The sequence below is a fragment of the Rana temporaria genome, chromosome 3, assembly GCF_905171775.1.
Source record: "Rana temporaria chromosome 3, aRanTem1.1, whole genome shotgun sequence".
Lineage (NCBI taxonomy): Eukaryota > Metazoa > Chordata > Amphibia > Anura > Ranidae > Rana > Rana temporaria.
The window spans coordinates 8,972,698-8,984,744 of NC_053491.1; the positions used below are offsets into that span (position 1 = coordinate 8,972,698).

The 12,047-nt window shown below is 47.6% G+C and overlaps 2 protein-coding genes across 13 annotated transcripts in view; both read left to right on the forward strand.

Annotated features, from left to right (window-relative positions):
• Window positions 1-12,047, forward strand: part of KIF23 (kinesin family member 23) — a 912,882-nt gene that overhangs the window by 682,019 nt on the left and 218,816 nt on the right. The window lies entirely within an intron of this gene.
• Window positions 1-12,047, forward strand: part of SPG11 (SPG11 vesicle trafficking associated, spatacsin) — a 147,984-nt gene that overhangs the window by 12,976 nt on the left and 122,961 nt on the right. The window contains exons 4-6 of the mRNA XM_040342210.1: window positions 6,984-7,211; window positions 11,160-11,334; window positions 11,420-11,551. Of these exons, the coding sequence (XP_040198144.1) occupies window positions 6,984-7,211; window positions 11,160-11,334; window positions 11,420-11,551 (535 nt within the window). The remainder of the gene's footprint in view (window positions 1-6,983; window positions 7,212-11,159; window positions 11,335-11,419; window positions 11,552-12,047) is intronic.

Sequence of the window (12,047 nt, forward strand, 5' to 3'; positions counted from 1 at the left end):
CAGACTAAGTTCAGCTGTTGATGCACCTGGGTTAAGCTCCTCTGCTTTTAGCTTAGGACTTTGGTCTCCCCATTGAATAAGGTCAGGGGTAGGAATATAAAAAGGAATCGCCACCTGAACCTGGTGGCCCCTTATTCTCCCCTGTAGAGACAGCTCACAGATTGAGCCATCAGACCTGTCAGGCAATCAATGCAGCCTCCCCCAACATTGCAGCCACTCTGCATGTGTTTTGTTTTTTGCATCACATTTGTTGTTCTACAAGAGGTTAACTGCTATGTTCGCAGCATCCTCACAAGAAGCAAAAAAAAAAAAAAAGCAGGGTGTGTCCCTTTTCCTGCTTTAATCCTTAAACAAAGGGATTAGAAGAGCTGGGGATGAAGGTTCACTGTCGGAGGACAGGAGACAGGAGCTGCAGCCTAACGAGGAGAATCTATCAATAGCCCTACAGGTTCTGATTGCACCTGCAGTCTTTTCAGAGATTCATGCTGCATATAATTTCCCTCTGCCTACTCGGCCAAAGCCTCTATCTTCTCCTTGGAGTGTAAAGAGAGGTTTTCCTATAGGTGGCTAGTAAGACCTCCATATGGTCCTCAGCCTGGTGTCGGCTTCAGGCTAACCAAATGCACGTCTGAGGGATGCACAGTTGCTGGTACACATTGCTAACGTCTCTTAATTGAGGAAACGCACATCTACAGAGGATAACTTCCTCTTTACCAGTCCACATGTTGCATAAGATACATGAGTTTGGAATGCATGTGGGATAAAAACAAGTAACAGAGCATGTTTTATTGTGGATCGCATAAGGATACATGTTTCTGTCTGTATGGTGTTGCATGTTTGTTAGAGTTGCATAGAAATGCTTGAGTGCATAAAGATGCTAGTTACCTGATCACTCAAGTCCTGGATTACCCAAGGATATTTGGTCACACTGAGAGACTTGTTTCCACAGAAAGGCCTAAAATCGCATAAAGACGTTTGTATGTATAAAAATGCTGGATCACACATGGTTACCTGATCACCCAAATCCTTGATTACCCAAGGATGTTTGGTCACACAGAAGTGGTTTGTTTCCACAGAAATGCCTAAAATCGCATAAAGTTGCTTGGATGCAAAAAAGATGCTGGATCACACATGGTTACCTGATCATCCGCGTCCTGGATTACCCAAGGATATTTGGTCACACAGAGAGGCTTGTTTCCACAGAAGTGCCTAAGTTCGCATAAAGATGCTTGTATGCATAAAAATGCTGGAATCACACATGATTACTTGATCACCCAAGTCCTTGATTCCCCAAGGATATTTGGTCACACAAAGAGGCTTGTTTCCACAGAAATGCCTAGAATCGCATAAAGAGGCTTGAAGGCATAAAAATGCTGAATCACACATGATTACCCAAGTCCTTGATTACTCGAGGATATTTTGGTCGCACAGAGAGGCTTGTTTCTACAACAATGCCTAAAGATCGCTTAAAGATGCTTGAATGCAAAAAGAAGCTGGATCACACATGGTTGTCGGATCAACAGCGTCCTGGATTACCCAAGGATACTTGATCACATAGAGAGGCTTGTTTCACAGAAATGCCTAAAGTCGCATTAAGATGCTTGAGTGCATAAGGATGCTGGATCGCACAGGGGTGCTTGGTCACACAAGAGTCCTTGGTCACACAAGGGTTCTTGTCCGCACAGTAGTGCTTAAAATGCATAAGATGTTGATCGCATGGAAGATGCTGAATCGCATAAGGATGCATGATTACTTTAAAGTTGCACATGGCGGCCTAATTAAGCAATACAGGATTCCTTGTGTTTGCATAGAAATACGTGTCTGCATGGGTTCATGTTGCACATTGTTGCATAACACGTTTATAGCGCATGCTTGCTTGCAAGATGCTTGTTCCAGAGCACACATGCTATATGCATGTTTTGCTTAAAACATATTTATATGAATTCATGCTTCCAGGAACACACGCTGCCATGTAAACACACTTCCATTGAGGCATATGGCTTTAACACTTGCCACATACACATATGGGGAGCCAGTTGCATATGTGTTTATTTACTTGGGTCTGCAGAGGTTGTCTGCGTTTCGCAGGGGAACAGCACTATCTCCAGTTGGTGGTCTTGCCCTTTTGGGTTAGCCTCCGTGCCTGGGTTGTCAGGGTGCTAGGGCCCACCTCTAGCAGGTCTGTAGGCCCAGGGTATAGCAGTAATGGCATACCGAAGCAAACTCCTGCTGATGGGTCAGTCAGTAGCATGGCTGGACATAAGGGTGTCCAGCATGGTCAAGTATCTGGAACTCTAAAGATACATTTTTTCATTTGACAAGAAGCTGGGTATGTTTGGCACAGTCCAAAAAGGAGAGTTTTTTGGCCTCAGACAAGACCATCGCTATAAGAAAACTGGTCTATGTGGTCACGGCAAGGAACAGTTCCTTACTTTTGGCCTTTTGATTAAGGCACTAGGGAAGATGCTGGCTTCATTCAAGACAGTTCCCTATACTAACTTTTATTCAGGGCTGTTATAAACAGTATTTTGTCGGCCTAGAAAGAGTGGATCTTGACCTAGCATTATCCAAAGAACCCGGTCCCAGAGATATGCTGGAATTCCTCTTGGTGATTCTTAACTAAAAGGGTTTGCCAGGTCAGGAAGAGACCATGGCCCAGGGGAAGTAGTCAAGCTCCAAGGGAGCCTTATCTGTCAGCTAGAGCTACCGATGGAGCATCTGGCTTAGGGGCCTGAACGTTCAGGTGTCAGAGTACAATCAGACTATGCCATACTAGTGATTTACTTAATTTGCCAAGGAGGAGCTTGTGCCTTGCCTATTGACATTCGTCATTTCATGAAATGCAGAATTGGCAGGCGATTCGCTGGAGCTGTCAACAAGTGTCTCCGGGAGAATGACCTCTACACCCCGACTGTTTTCCTGACCAAATGTCACAGAAATAGTACCCTGTACATAAGATGTATTGGCGTCCAGGCTCCACAAGAGATTGAACATCTTGGGGTCAAGGATAAAGGATCCACCCGCATGCGGGGCAGATGTGTTTGTAATCCGGGGGGACCAGTTGTCACTGGTTGTGTCTCTCCCCCCAGTGCCGCGACTTTTGTGGCTTCTATGCAACATTAGAGGAGAACGGAAGCTGGCCTGATTACTCTGGCATAACCCTGACGACCTCTCGGTGCAGGAACAGTAAGGGTGGTAGTAGAGGACCCACAGTCCCTTACATCTTGTCCAGGCCTACTTTGCAGGGGGTATTACATCCTGCCTTGCAACAGGTGAATTAATGGTCTGGCTATTATAGCCCACATTCTCGAGGATCGGGGCTTTCAGAATCAGCGGCAATTCCCTTGATTCATACAAGAGAGCTGGCCTCCAGGACCAGATATCCTACGGTCTGGAAGACCCATGTTCCTGGTGTGAAACCAGATGGTGGCATCCGTGGAAGTTTGTCAAAGGTAAAATTCCTGCCTTCCTACATTTGGAAAGGAGACGGAGCTAGCCTTAAGTTATATCAAGGATCCGATCTCGGCCTTGCTTCCAAAGGTCGATTACTTCACACTCTTTGGTCCGGGCTGTTATACAAGGGGTGACGTGCATAAGTCCACCAGTTGGGTCGCCCTTGTGCTCGGAGGATTGGATCTAGTTTTGTCGGCTTACAGGGTCATCTCCTTGGGCCGATGCACCATATTTCTCTTCATCCTTTAACCACTTACCCCCCGGACCATATTGCTGCCCAAAGACCAGAGTACTTTTTGCGATTCGGGACTGCGTCGCTTTAACAGACAATTGCGCGGTCGTGCGACGTGGCTCCCAAACAAAATTGGCGTCCTTTTTTCCCCACAAATAGAGCTTTCTTTTGGTGGTATTTGATCACCTCTGCGGTTTTTATTTTTTGCGCTATAAACAAAAATAGAACGACAATTTTGAAAAAAATGAATATTTTTTACTTTTTGCTGTAATAAATATCCCCCAAAAATATATAAAAAAACATTTTTTTTCCTCAGTTTAGGCCGATACGTATTCTTCTACATATTTTTCGTAAAAAAAAATCGCAATAAGCGTTTATTGATTGGTTTGCGCAAAAGTTATAGCGTTTACAAAATAGGGGGTATTTTTATGGCATTTTTATTAATATTTTTTTTACTAGTAATGGCGGCGATCAGCGATTTTTTTTTTGGTATTGCGACATTATGGCGGACACTTCGGACATTTTTGACACATTTTTGGGACCATTGGCATTTTTATAGCGATCAGTGCTATAAAAATGCATTAGATTACTATAAAAATGCCACTGGCAGTGAAGGGGTTAACACTAGGGGGCGGGGAAGGGGTTAAGTATGCCTGGGTGTGTTCTTACTGTGTGGGGGGGGGTGGCCTCACTAGGGGAAACACTGATCCTCGGTTCATACAGTGTATGAACCGAAGAAAAGCATTTCCCCTGCTGACAGGAACGAGAGCTGTGTGTTTACACACACAGCTCCCGTTCCCCGCTCTGTACCGAGCGATCGCGTGTGCCCGGCGGCGATCGCGCCCGCCGGGCACACGCACGGGAGTCGGGGGCGAGCGGGGGGCGCGTGCGCGCGCCTCCGGCGGCGCGCGTGCGCCCCTAGTGGCGGCTAAAGGGTAGGACGTCATAATACGTGATCTCGCCTAGGAGAGCCACCTTGTGGACGTATTATGACGGTGCGGCGACGGCAAGTAGTTAACAAGGGAATTGGTGTTCTTGGTTGTGGTAGCCTCCAAGAGAGTTTCAGTATTGGCAACTTTCTTGGTATAGAGCCATACTCAATTATTCTTACAAGTAGAGTGATTTTCATCCTCACCCAACCTTATTTACTAGAAGGATCTAGTATTCATTTGAATCTAGATATTCTTACCTTCCCTTTTTTCAAAACCTTGTTTCACGGAAGGAAAGGTTATTGCTTTTCTCTCAATTGAGATGAGAGCAGTTAAATACCTATCTGAAGGTTTCAGATATAGAAAGCTGACGTTTTTATTGGGCTGCCAGAAGACCCTAGATGGGCAGGCAGTGTTCAGGTCAGCTATTAAAATGGTTACACTCTCTCTCTCGTTGGAGTAAGAAGGGTCTAGGCCTATCTGAAGCGGCTGCTCGGATACGGAAAACTGATGTTGTTGCGCTACCAGGAGGCCCCAGGAAAGGGCAGGCAGCGTCTAAAATCAACTGTTTTTAAGGTTGATTCATCAGGTTATTATTCAGGCTTGGGTTAGAGTAGGATTCCCCCTGTTTTTTTGTGGGGGTGCTCCCTACCAGGATGGTAAGCGCTTTATGCGCAATGCATTTCCAAGCCTTTATGACGCAGATTTTCAAGGCCGCAACTTGGTCATCTGTGCTTACGTTCACTAACTCCTATCAGGTGAACATAAGACGGCAAGAGGATGCAGCTTTTTGGCGCAGTATGCTGCAGGCAGCATTATAGGTCCTCACGTCTGATGGCGGTCTGCGTTGTTGGTGTCTCCCTCCCCTCAGTAAGCATTGCTATGGGACATCCCACATGTAATGGCTATGCAGCTCTGTGTCCCGTGATGTACGATAAAGAAAATAGGATTTTTATAACAGCTTACCTGTAAAATCCTTTTCTTGGAGTACATCACGGGACACAGAGCTCCCACCCCTCTTGTTTGGGGATATTGGGACACTTATTGCTTTGCTACAAAAACTGAGGTACTCCCAGTAGGGGAGGGGTTATATGGGAACTTCCTGTTTAATTGATTACACCAGTGTCCATCACCTGAAGGTAGACTCTATAACCCACATGTAATGGCTATGCAGCTCTGTGTCCCGTGATGTACTCCAAGAAAAGGATTTTACAGGTAAGCTGTTATAAAAATCCTATTTTTCCTCAGTTTAGGCCGATACGTATTCTTCTACCTATTTTTGGTAAAAAAAAATCTCAATAAGCGTTTATCGATTGGTTTGCGCAAAATTTATAGCGTTTACAAATTAGGGGATAGTTTTATTATTTTTTTTTTTACTACTAATGGCGGCGATCAACGATTTTTTTCGTGACTGCGACATTATGGCGGACACTTCGGACAATTTTGACACATTTTTGGGACCTTTGTCATTTTCACAGCAAAAAATGCATTTAAATTGCATTGTTTATTGTGAAAATGACAGTTGCAGTTTGGGAGTTAACCACAAGGGGGCGCTGTAGGAGTTATGTTTCACCTAGTGTGTGTTTACAACTGTAGGGGGGTGTGGCTGTAGGTCTGACGTCATTGATCGAGTCTCCCTATAAAAGGGATCACGCGATCGATGCAGCCGCCACAGTGAAGCCGTGTTTACATACGGCTCTCCCCGTTCTTCAGCTCCGGGGAGCTATAAACGAATAGCCACGCCGTCGTCCCGGATCGCTCCCCGAGGATTTCCGACCGCTGCATGTAGCGGGGGGGGGGGGGGGGGGTCCCAATCGGACCCCTGACCCACGTCTAGGCAGGCACGTACAGGTACGTTGATGTGCCTGTCCGTGCCATTCTGCCAACGTATATATACATGTGGCGGTCCGGAAGTGGTTAAAACTGTGTTTGTAAATAAAAGAGCTAGGTCCATGAGGTGGCATACACCTCATTGGACTTAAAGTGTTACTAAACTCAGGAGCCTGCATTCACTATATCTGATCTCCCCAGTAGCCTGCAGTCACTAAATCTGGTCTCCCCATGAGCCTGCAGTCACTATATCTGGTCTCCCCATGAGCCTGCATTCACTATATCTGGTCTCCCCAGGAGCCTGCAGTCACTATATCTGGTCTCCCCAGGAGCCTGCAGTCACTATATCTGGTCTCCCCAGGAGCCTGCAGTCACTATATCTGGTCTCCCCAGGAGCCTGCAGTCACTATATCTGGTCTCCCCAGGAGCCTGCAGTCACTATATCTGCTCTCCCCAGGAGCCTGCAGTCACTATATCTTGTCTCCCAGGAGCCTGCAACCACTATATAAGGTGACAACTTCTCTTCTCATTTGCCCAAGGTATCCCATCATCGGTCTCGGTGCGCCTGCTGTCCCTCTGTGATCGTGACATTCTTCTTCTGGTTAGCAACTCGGTGCTCGTACATCTCCGGTATACCGGCAAGGAGCAGAAACCGAAGATTGTCTCTTGTGTGTGTCTGGAGCTGGATCCGGAGGCTGCGGAACGGATCTCCGATGTCTGCCTGAGCCATGAAATCCTCTTCCTTCTGGATAGCCTTGGATTCATTTGTATCCTCTTTACGGGACTTATTGTTGTTGATCCAGGCCGTTTGTATTTACTGTGTAAAATAAATGTCTTATAATCGCAATTTCCTTAAAGGAGAAGTCCAGCCTGAGCTTTTTAGGCTGGGCTTCTCCTGGGCCACAGGAGTACAATTTTTAGTTTTGCACTCCTGTGACCCGTTTTCAGCGGAGATGTCACGTACCTGGTGATGGGAGCCCAACGTGCAGGGAGCGGCCTCTCGTAAGCCTCCGACTCAGGAGCCCCTGGTAGAGCAGACAGGGGGTCAAGAGTGCAGAGGGGCACAAGTGCCTAGTAGTTGGCTGAGTAGTAGCTGGAAGCGGCAGCAGGATGAAGCACCAAGGTCCTGGCAGGATGCTGGCACCAAGCTGGAGTGGAGGTGCGGCACTTGTGGAACTGGAATCAAGCAGGTGAGGCAAGCCGGGTCAAACACAGACGGACAGGAACAAAACCAGAGCAAAGTCCAAAGGGGTAGTCAAAGTTCAGGCCGGGTTGGTATAACAGGCGGGCAAAGGCAGAGCAGGTGCGGTGGTCAGACGGAGCCGGGATCGGGGGCCGGTTGCAAACAAGAGAGGTCAGAGGAAGCCGGGTCAGGTAATCAGGATACAATGGGTTCACTGGTTCAGATACTTCAGGTAAACGCTGTAGACTGGACAGCAAGTTGGTGAGGGATCAGACTGTTTATATAGGGAGTTTTGGCGCCAAACGCTGTCACCGCGCGCTCCCGCACGCGCCACCGATGCGCGCACCACCACGCACGCGCCGGGACCGGATTCTCCTGACACTGGAGGGTCTTCCATGACAGGAGAGCGGTCTGAAGTCCGCTCACGTCACTGCCATCCGTCGGGGCAGCGCGTCATCACGTCTTCCAAGTCGGGATCCGCCAGCTGTCCCTGATTGATGGCAGTCTCATCGAGCCGCTGAGATGGCCACTCCCCCGCCCCTCCACGGCTCAGCGCTCCAATGAGCGATGAGAAGTAGAGCAGAAGCGATGCTGACTGACAGTCGGCATTGCTCCGCTCGGGGAGAAGTGAGAACTGAGCCATCGGCGGTGTTCGGTGGCTCGGTTCTCAGCGCAGAGACGCCGGGGGACAGATGCAGCATTAGCCACCCCATACTTCTCTTTTTTAAGGGGTTGTAAACCCTCGTATTTTTTTAAAATAACAAACATGTCATACTTACCTCCACTGTGCAGTTTTTTTTGCACAGAGTGGCCCTGATCCTTCTCTTCTGGGGCCCCTCAGCGGCGCTGGTGGCTCCTCCCCGCATCGAGTATCGAGAAGCGATTTGCTAAGGTGGGCACCTGTGCGGCGTGCTCCCGAGTCCATTCACATAGAATGCAGGACTGGGCCCCGCCCCCCCGGCCGCATCATTGGATTTGATTGACAGCAGTGGGAGCCAATGGCTGTGCTGCTATCAATTTATCCAACGAGGACGCGAGACACCGGGTAGATCTGGCGTGCTCGTTCCCGGGCGGAGGATGACAGCGTTCAGGTAAGAAAACCTTTTTTTCACCTTAATCCATAGAATGTAAACCATGAGGGTTTACAATCCCTTTAACAGTATCAGCCGAGAAAGGAAGGACTGCTGCTCACTGACCCAGGGCATGAATATGCGAATGAATGTGACCTCAGCCAGCGCTGCTCTAGACACGCCCTCTGACAGGTTTCGCCATGCGCATCAGGGGGCTTGGTCACAGAGCCTCATTCATTCACATCAGGGCAGGCCCAAGACATTGTGCTGCCTGGGTCCAAGAATAAAATGCTGCCCCCCCCACCCCACCAAAAAAAAATTACGCCCACCAAAAGGCCCCCACATCCTTTATTTTATATCATGATAATTAAAACTAAAATAACATCAGGAAAGGTAAATTTACATGCAACAGCACCTTGTCTATGTGCAAAATGATCTGACATACCATTGCGTTCAATTCCAAAGGGCGAGCTAGGGCAGTATATGGACAGGCTAGGGCAGTATATGGACAGGCTAGGGTAGTATATGGACAGGCTAGGATAGTATATGGACAGTCTAGTATAGTATATAGACGGGCTAGTGTGGTATAGGGGCAGGCTAGTGTGTTATATATACAGGCTGGGGTAGTTAATGGGCACGCTAGGGTAGTATATGGACAGGCTAGGGCAGTGATGACGAACCTTGGCACCCCAGATATTTTGGAACTACATTTCCCATGATGCTCATGCACTCTGCAGTATAGTTGAGCTTCATAGGAAATGTAGTTCCAAAACATCTGGGGTGCCAAGGTTCACCATCACTCGGCTAGGGTTATATATGGATAGGCTAGGGTAGTATAGGGGCAGGCTAGGGTAGTATATAGAGGGGCTAGGGCAGTATAGGGGCAGGCTAGGGTAGTATATGGACAGGCTAGGGTAATATATGGACAGGCTAGGGTAGTATATAGCCAGGCTGGGGCAATATAAGGGGAGGCTAGGGTAGTATATAGACAGGCTAGGGTAGGTAATGGGCCCGCTAGGGTAATATATGGACAGGCTAGGGTAGTATATGGACAGGCTAGGGTAGTATATGGACAGGCTAGGGTAGTATATTGACAGGCTAGGGTAGTATATTGACAGGCTAGGGTAGTATATGGACAGGCTAGGGTAGTATATGGGCAGGCTAGGGTAGTATATGGACAGACTAGGGTAGTATATGGACAGACTAGGGCAGTATAGGGGCAGGCTAGGGTAGGTAATGGGCACGCTAGGGTAGTATATGGACAGGCTAGGGTAGTATATGGACAGGCTAGGGTTATATATGGACAGGCTAGTGTAGTATATGGACCGGCTAGGGTAGTATATGGACAGGCTAGGGTAGTATATGGACAGGCTAGGGTAGTATATGGACAGGCTAGGGTAGTATATGGACAGGCTAGGGTCGTATATGGACAGGCTAGGGTAGTATATGGACAGGCTAGGGTAGTATATGGATAGGCTAGGGTAATATATGGACAGGCTAGGTTAGTATATGGACAGGCTAGGGTAGTATATGGACAGGCTAGGGCAGTATATGGACAGGCTAGGGCAGTATATGGACAGGCTAGGGCAGTATATGGACAGGCTAGGGCAGTATATGGAAAGGCTAGGGTAGTATATGGACAGGCTAGGGTAGTATATGGACAGGCTAGGGTAGTATATGGACAGGCTAGGGTAGTATATGGACAGGCTAGGGTAGTATATGGACAGGCTAGGGTCGTATATGGACAGGCTAGGGTAGTATATGTACAGGCTAGGTTAGTATATGGACAGGCTAGGGTAGTATATGTACAGGCTAGGGCAGTATATGGACAGGCTAGGGCAGTATATGGACAGGCTAGGGTAGTATATGGACAGGCTAGGGTAGTATATGGACAGGCTAGGGTAGTATATGGACAGGCTAGGGTAGTATATGAACAGACTAGGGTAGTATATGGACAGCCTAGGGTAGTATATGGGCAGGCTAGGGTAATATATGGACAGGCTAGGGCAGTCTGGGGTAGTATAGGGGCAGGCTAGGGTAGTATATGGACAGGCTAGGGTAATATATGGACAGGCTAGGGCAGTCTGGGGTAGTATATGGACTGGCTAGGGTAGTATATGGACAGGCTAGGGCAGTATAGGGGCAGTCTGGGGTAGTATAGGGGCAGTTATCATCATGACACGCAAAACTGCTGGAAAAAAAAAACTTTGGTCGTCAATTTGCTGGGTAAATAGAAGAGGAGGAGAGGTGGCCGTGGTTCAATTTGCATCCCCTTCTCAAAGTGCTGCCTGGGTCCAATGGACCAACTGGGACCCATGGTAGGGCCGGCCCTGATTCACATATTCATGCGCTGGGTCGGTGATCGATGTTCCTTCCTTTCTCTGTTACCTGCTCCCCTTTCTTTGTCTCAGCTTAGAGCGGCGCTGTAAGCTATACCTGGATTCCTTAACTCGGTGGTGCAGATGCATTTGACATTTTAGATGGGTGCCCAGCGATTGCTATGGAACTTCCTGAGAGGACAGACTCCGATGCAGCGCCGCCACTCGATTGCATTCGTGTCAGTCCAAACCTGGATCTGTTGATGGTCTCTTCTGGTTGCTCTCATTTCCTTCCTTTGAAGCTCAGCAAAAATTTTAGGTAAACCCCCCTTTTTTCAGTACACTAATGCCAGACCGACTTTGGGGGGGGGGGTTTCAAATTAATAATCTCTATTTTTCTACAGTGAGGATGCGACTCTCTGTCTACACATGTGGCGTGGTCAGCGGCATTTGGACTCCTCCCTCGTAAATGATGCTGAGCTGTACAATGGGGACGTATGTGGACAACCCCTTGGACATTGCTTTCGGATGGACAGGTACCATATGATTCCTAAAGCCACTCCATTGAGAAGAAGTTGGAGCCACATGAGAAACTGGGACCGTTGTTTAGGGCTGAACTTAACCACTTAAGGACCGGACCAATATGCTGCTAAATGACCCAAGGGGTTTTTACAATTCGGCACTGCGTCGCTTTAACAGACAATTGCGCGGTCGTGCGACGTGACTCCCCAACAAAATTGGCGTCCTTTTTTCCCCACAAATAGAGCTTTCTTTTGGTGGTATTTGATCACCTCTGCGGTTTTTTATTTTTTGCGCTATAAACAAAAATAGAGCGACAATTTTGAAAAAAATGCAATATTTTTTACTTTTTGCTATAATAAATATCCCCCAAAAACATATATAATTTTTTTTTTCCCTCAGTTTAGGCCGATACGTATTCTTCTACCTATTTTTGTTAAAAAAAAACACAATAATCGTTTATCAGTTGTTTTGCGCAAAATTTATAGCGTTTACAAAATAGGGGATAGTTTT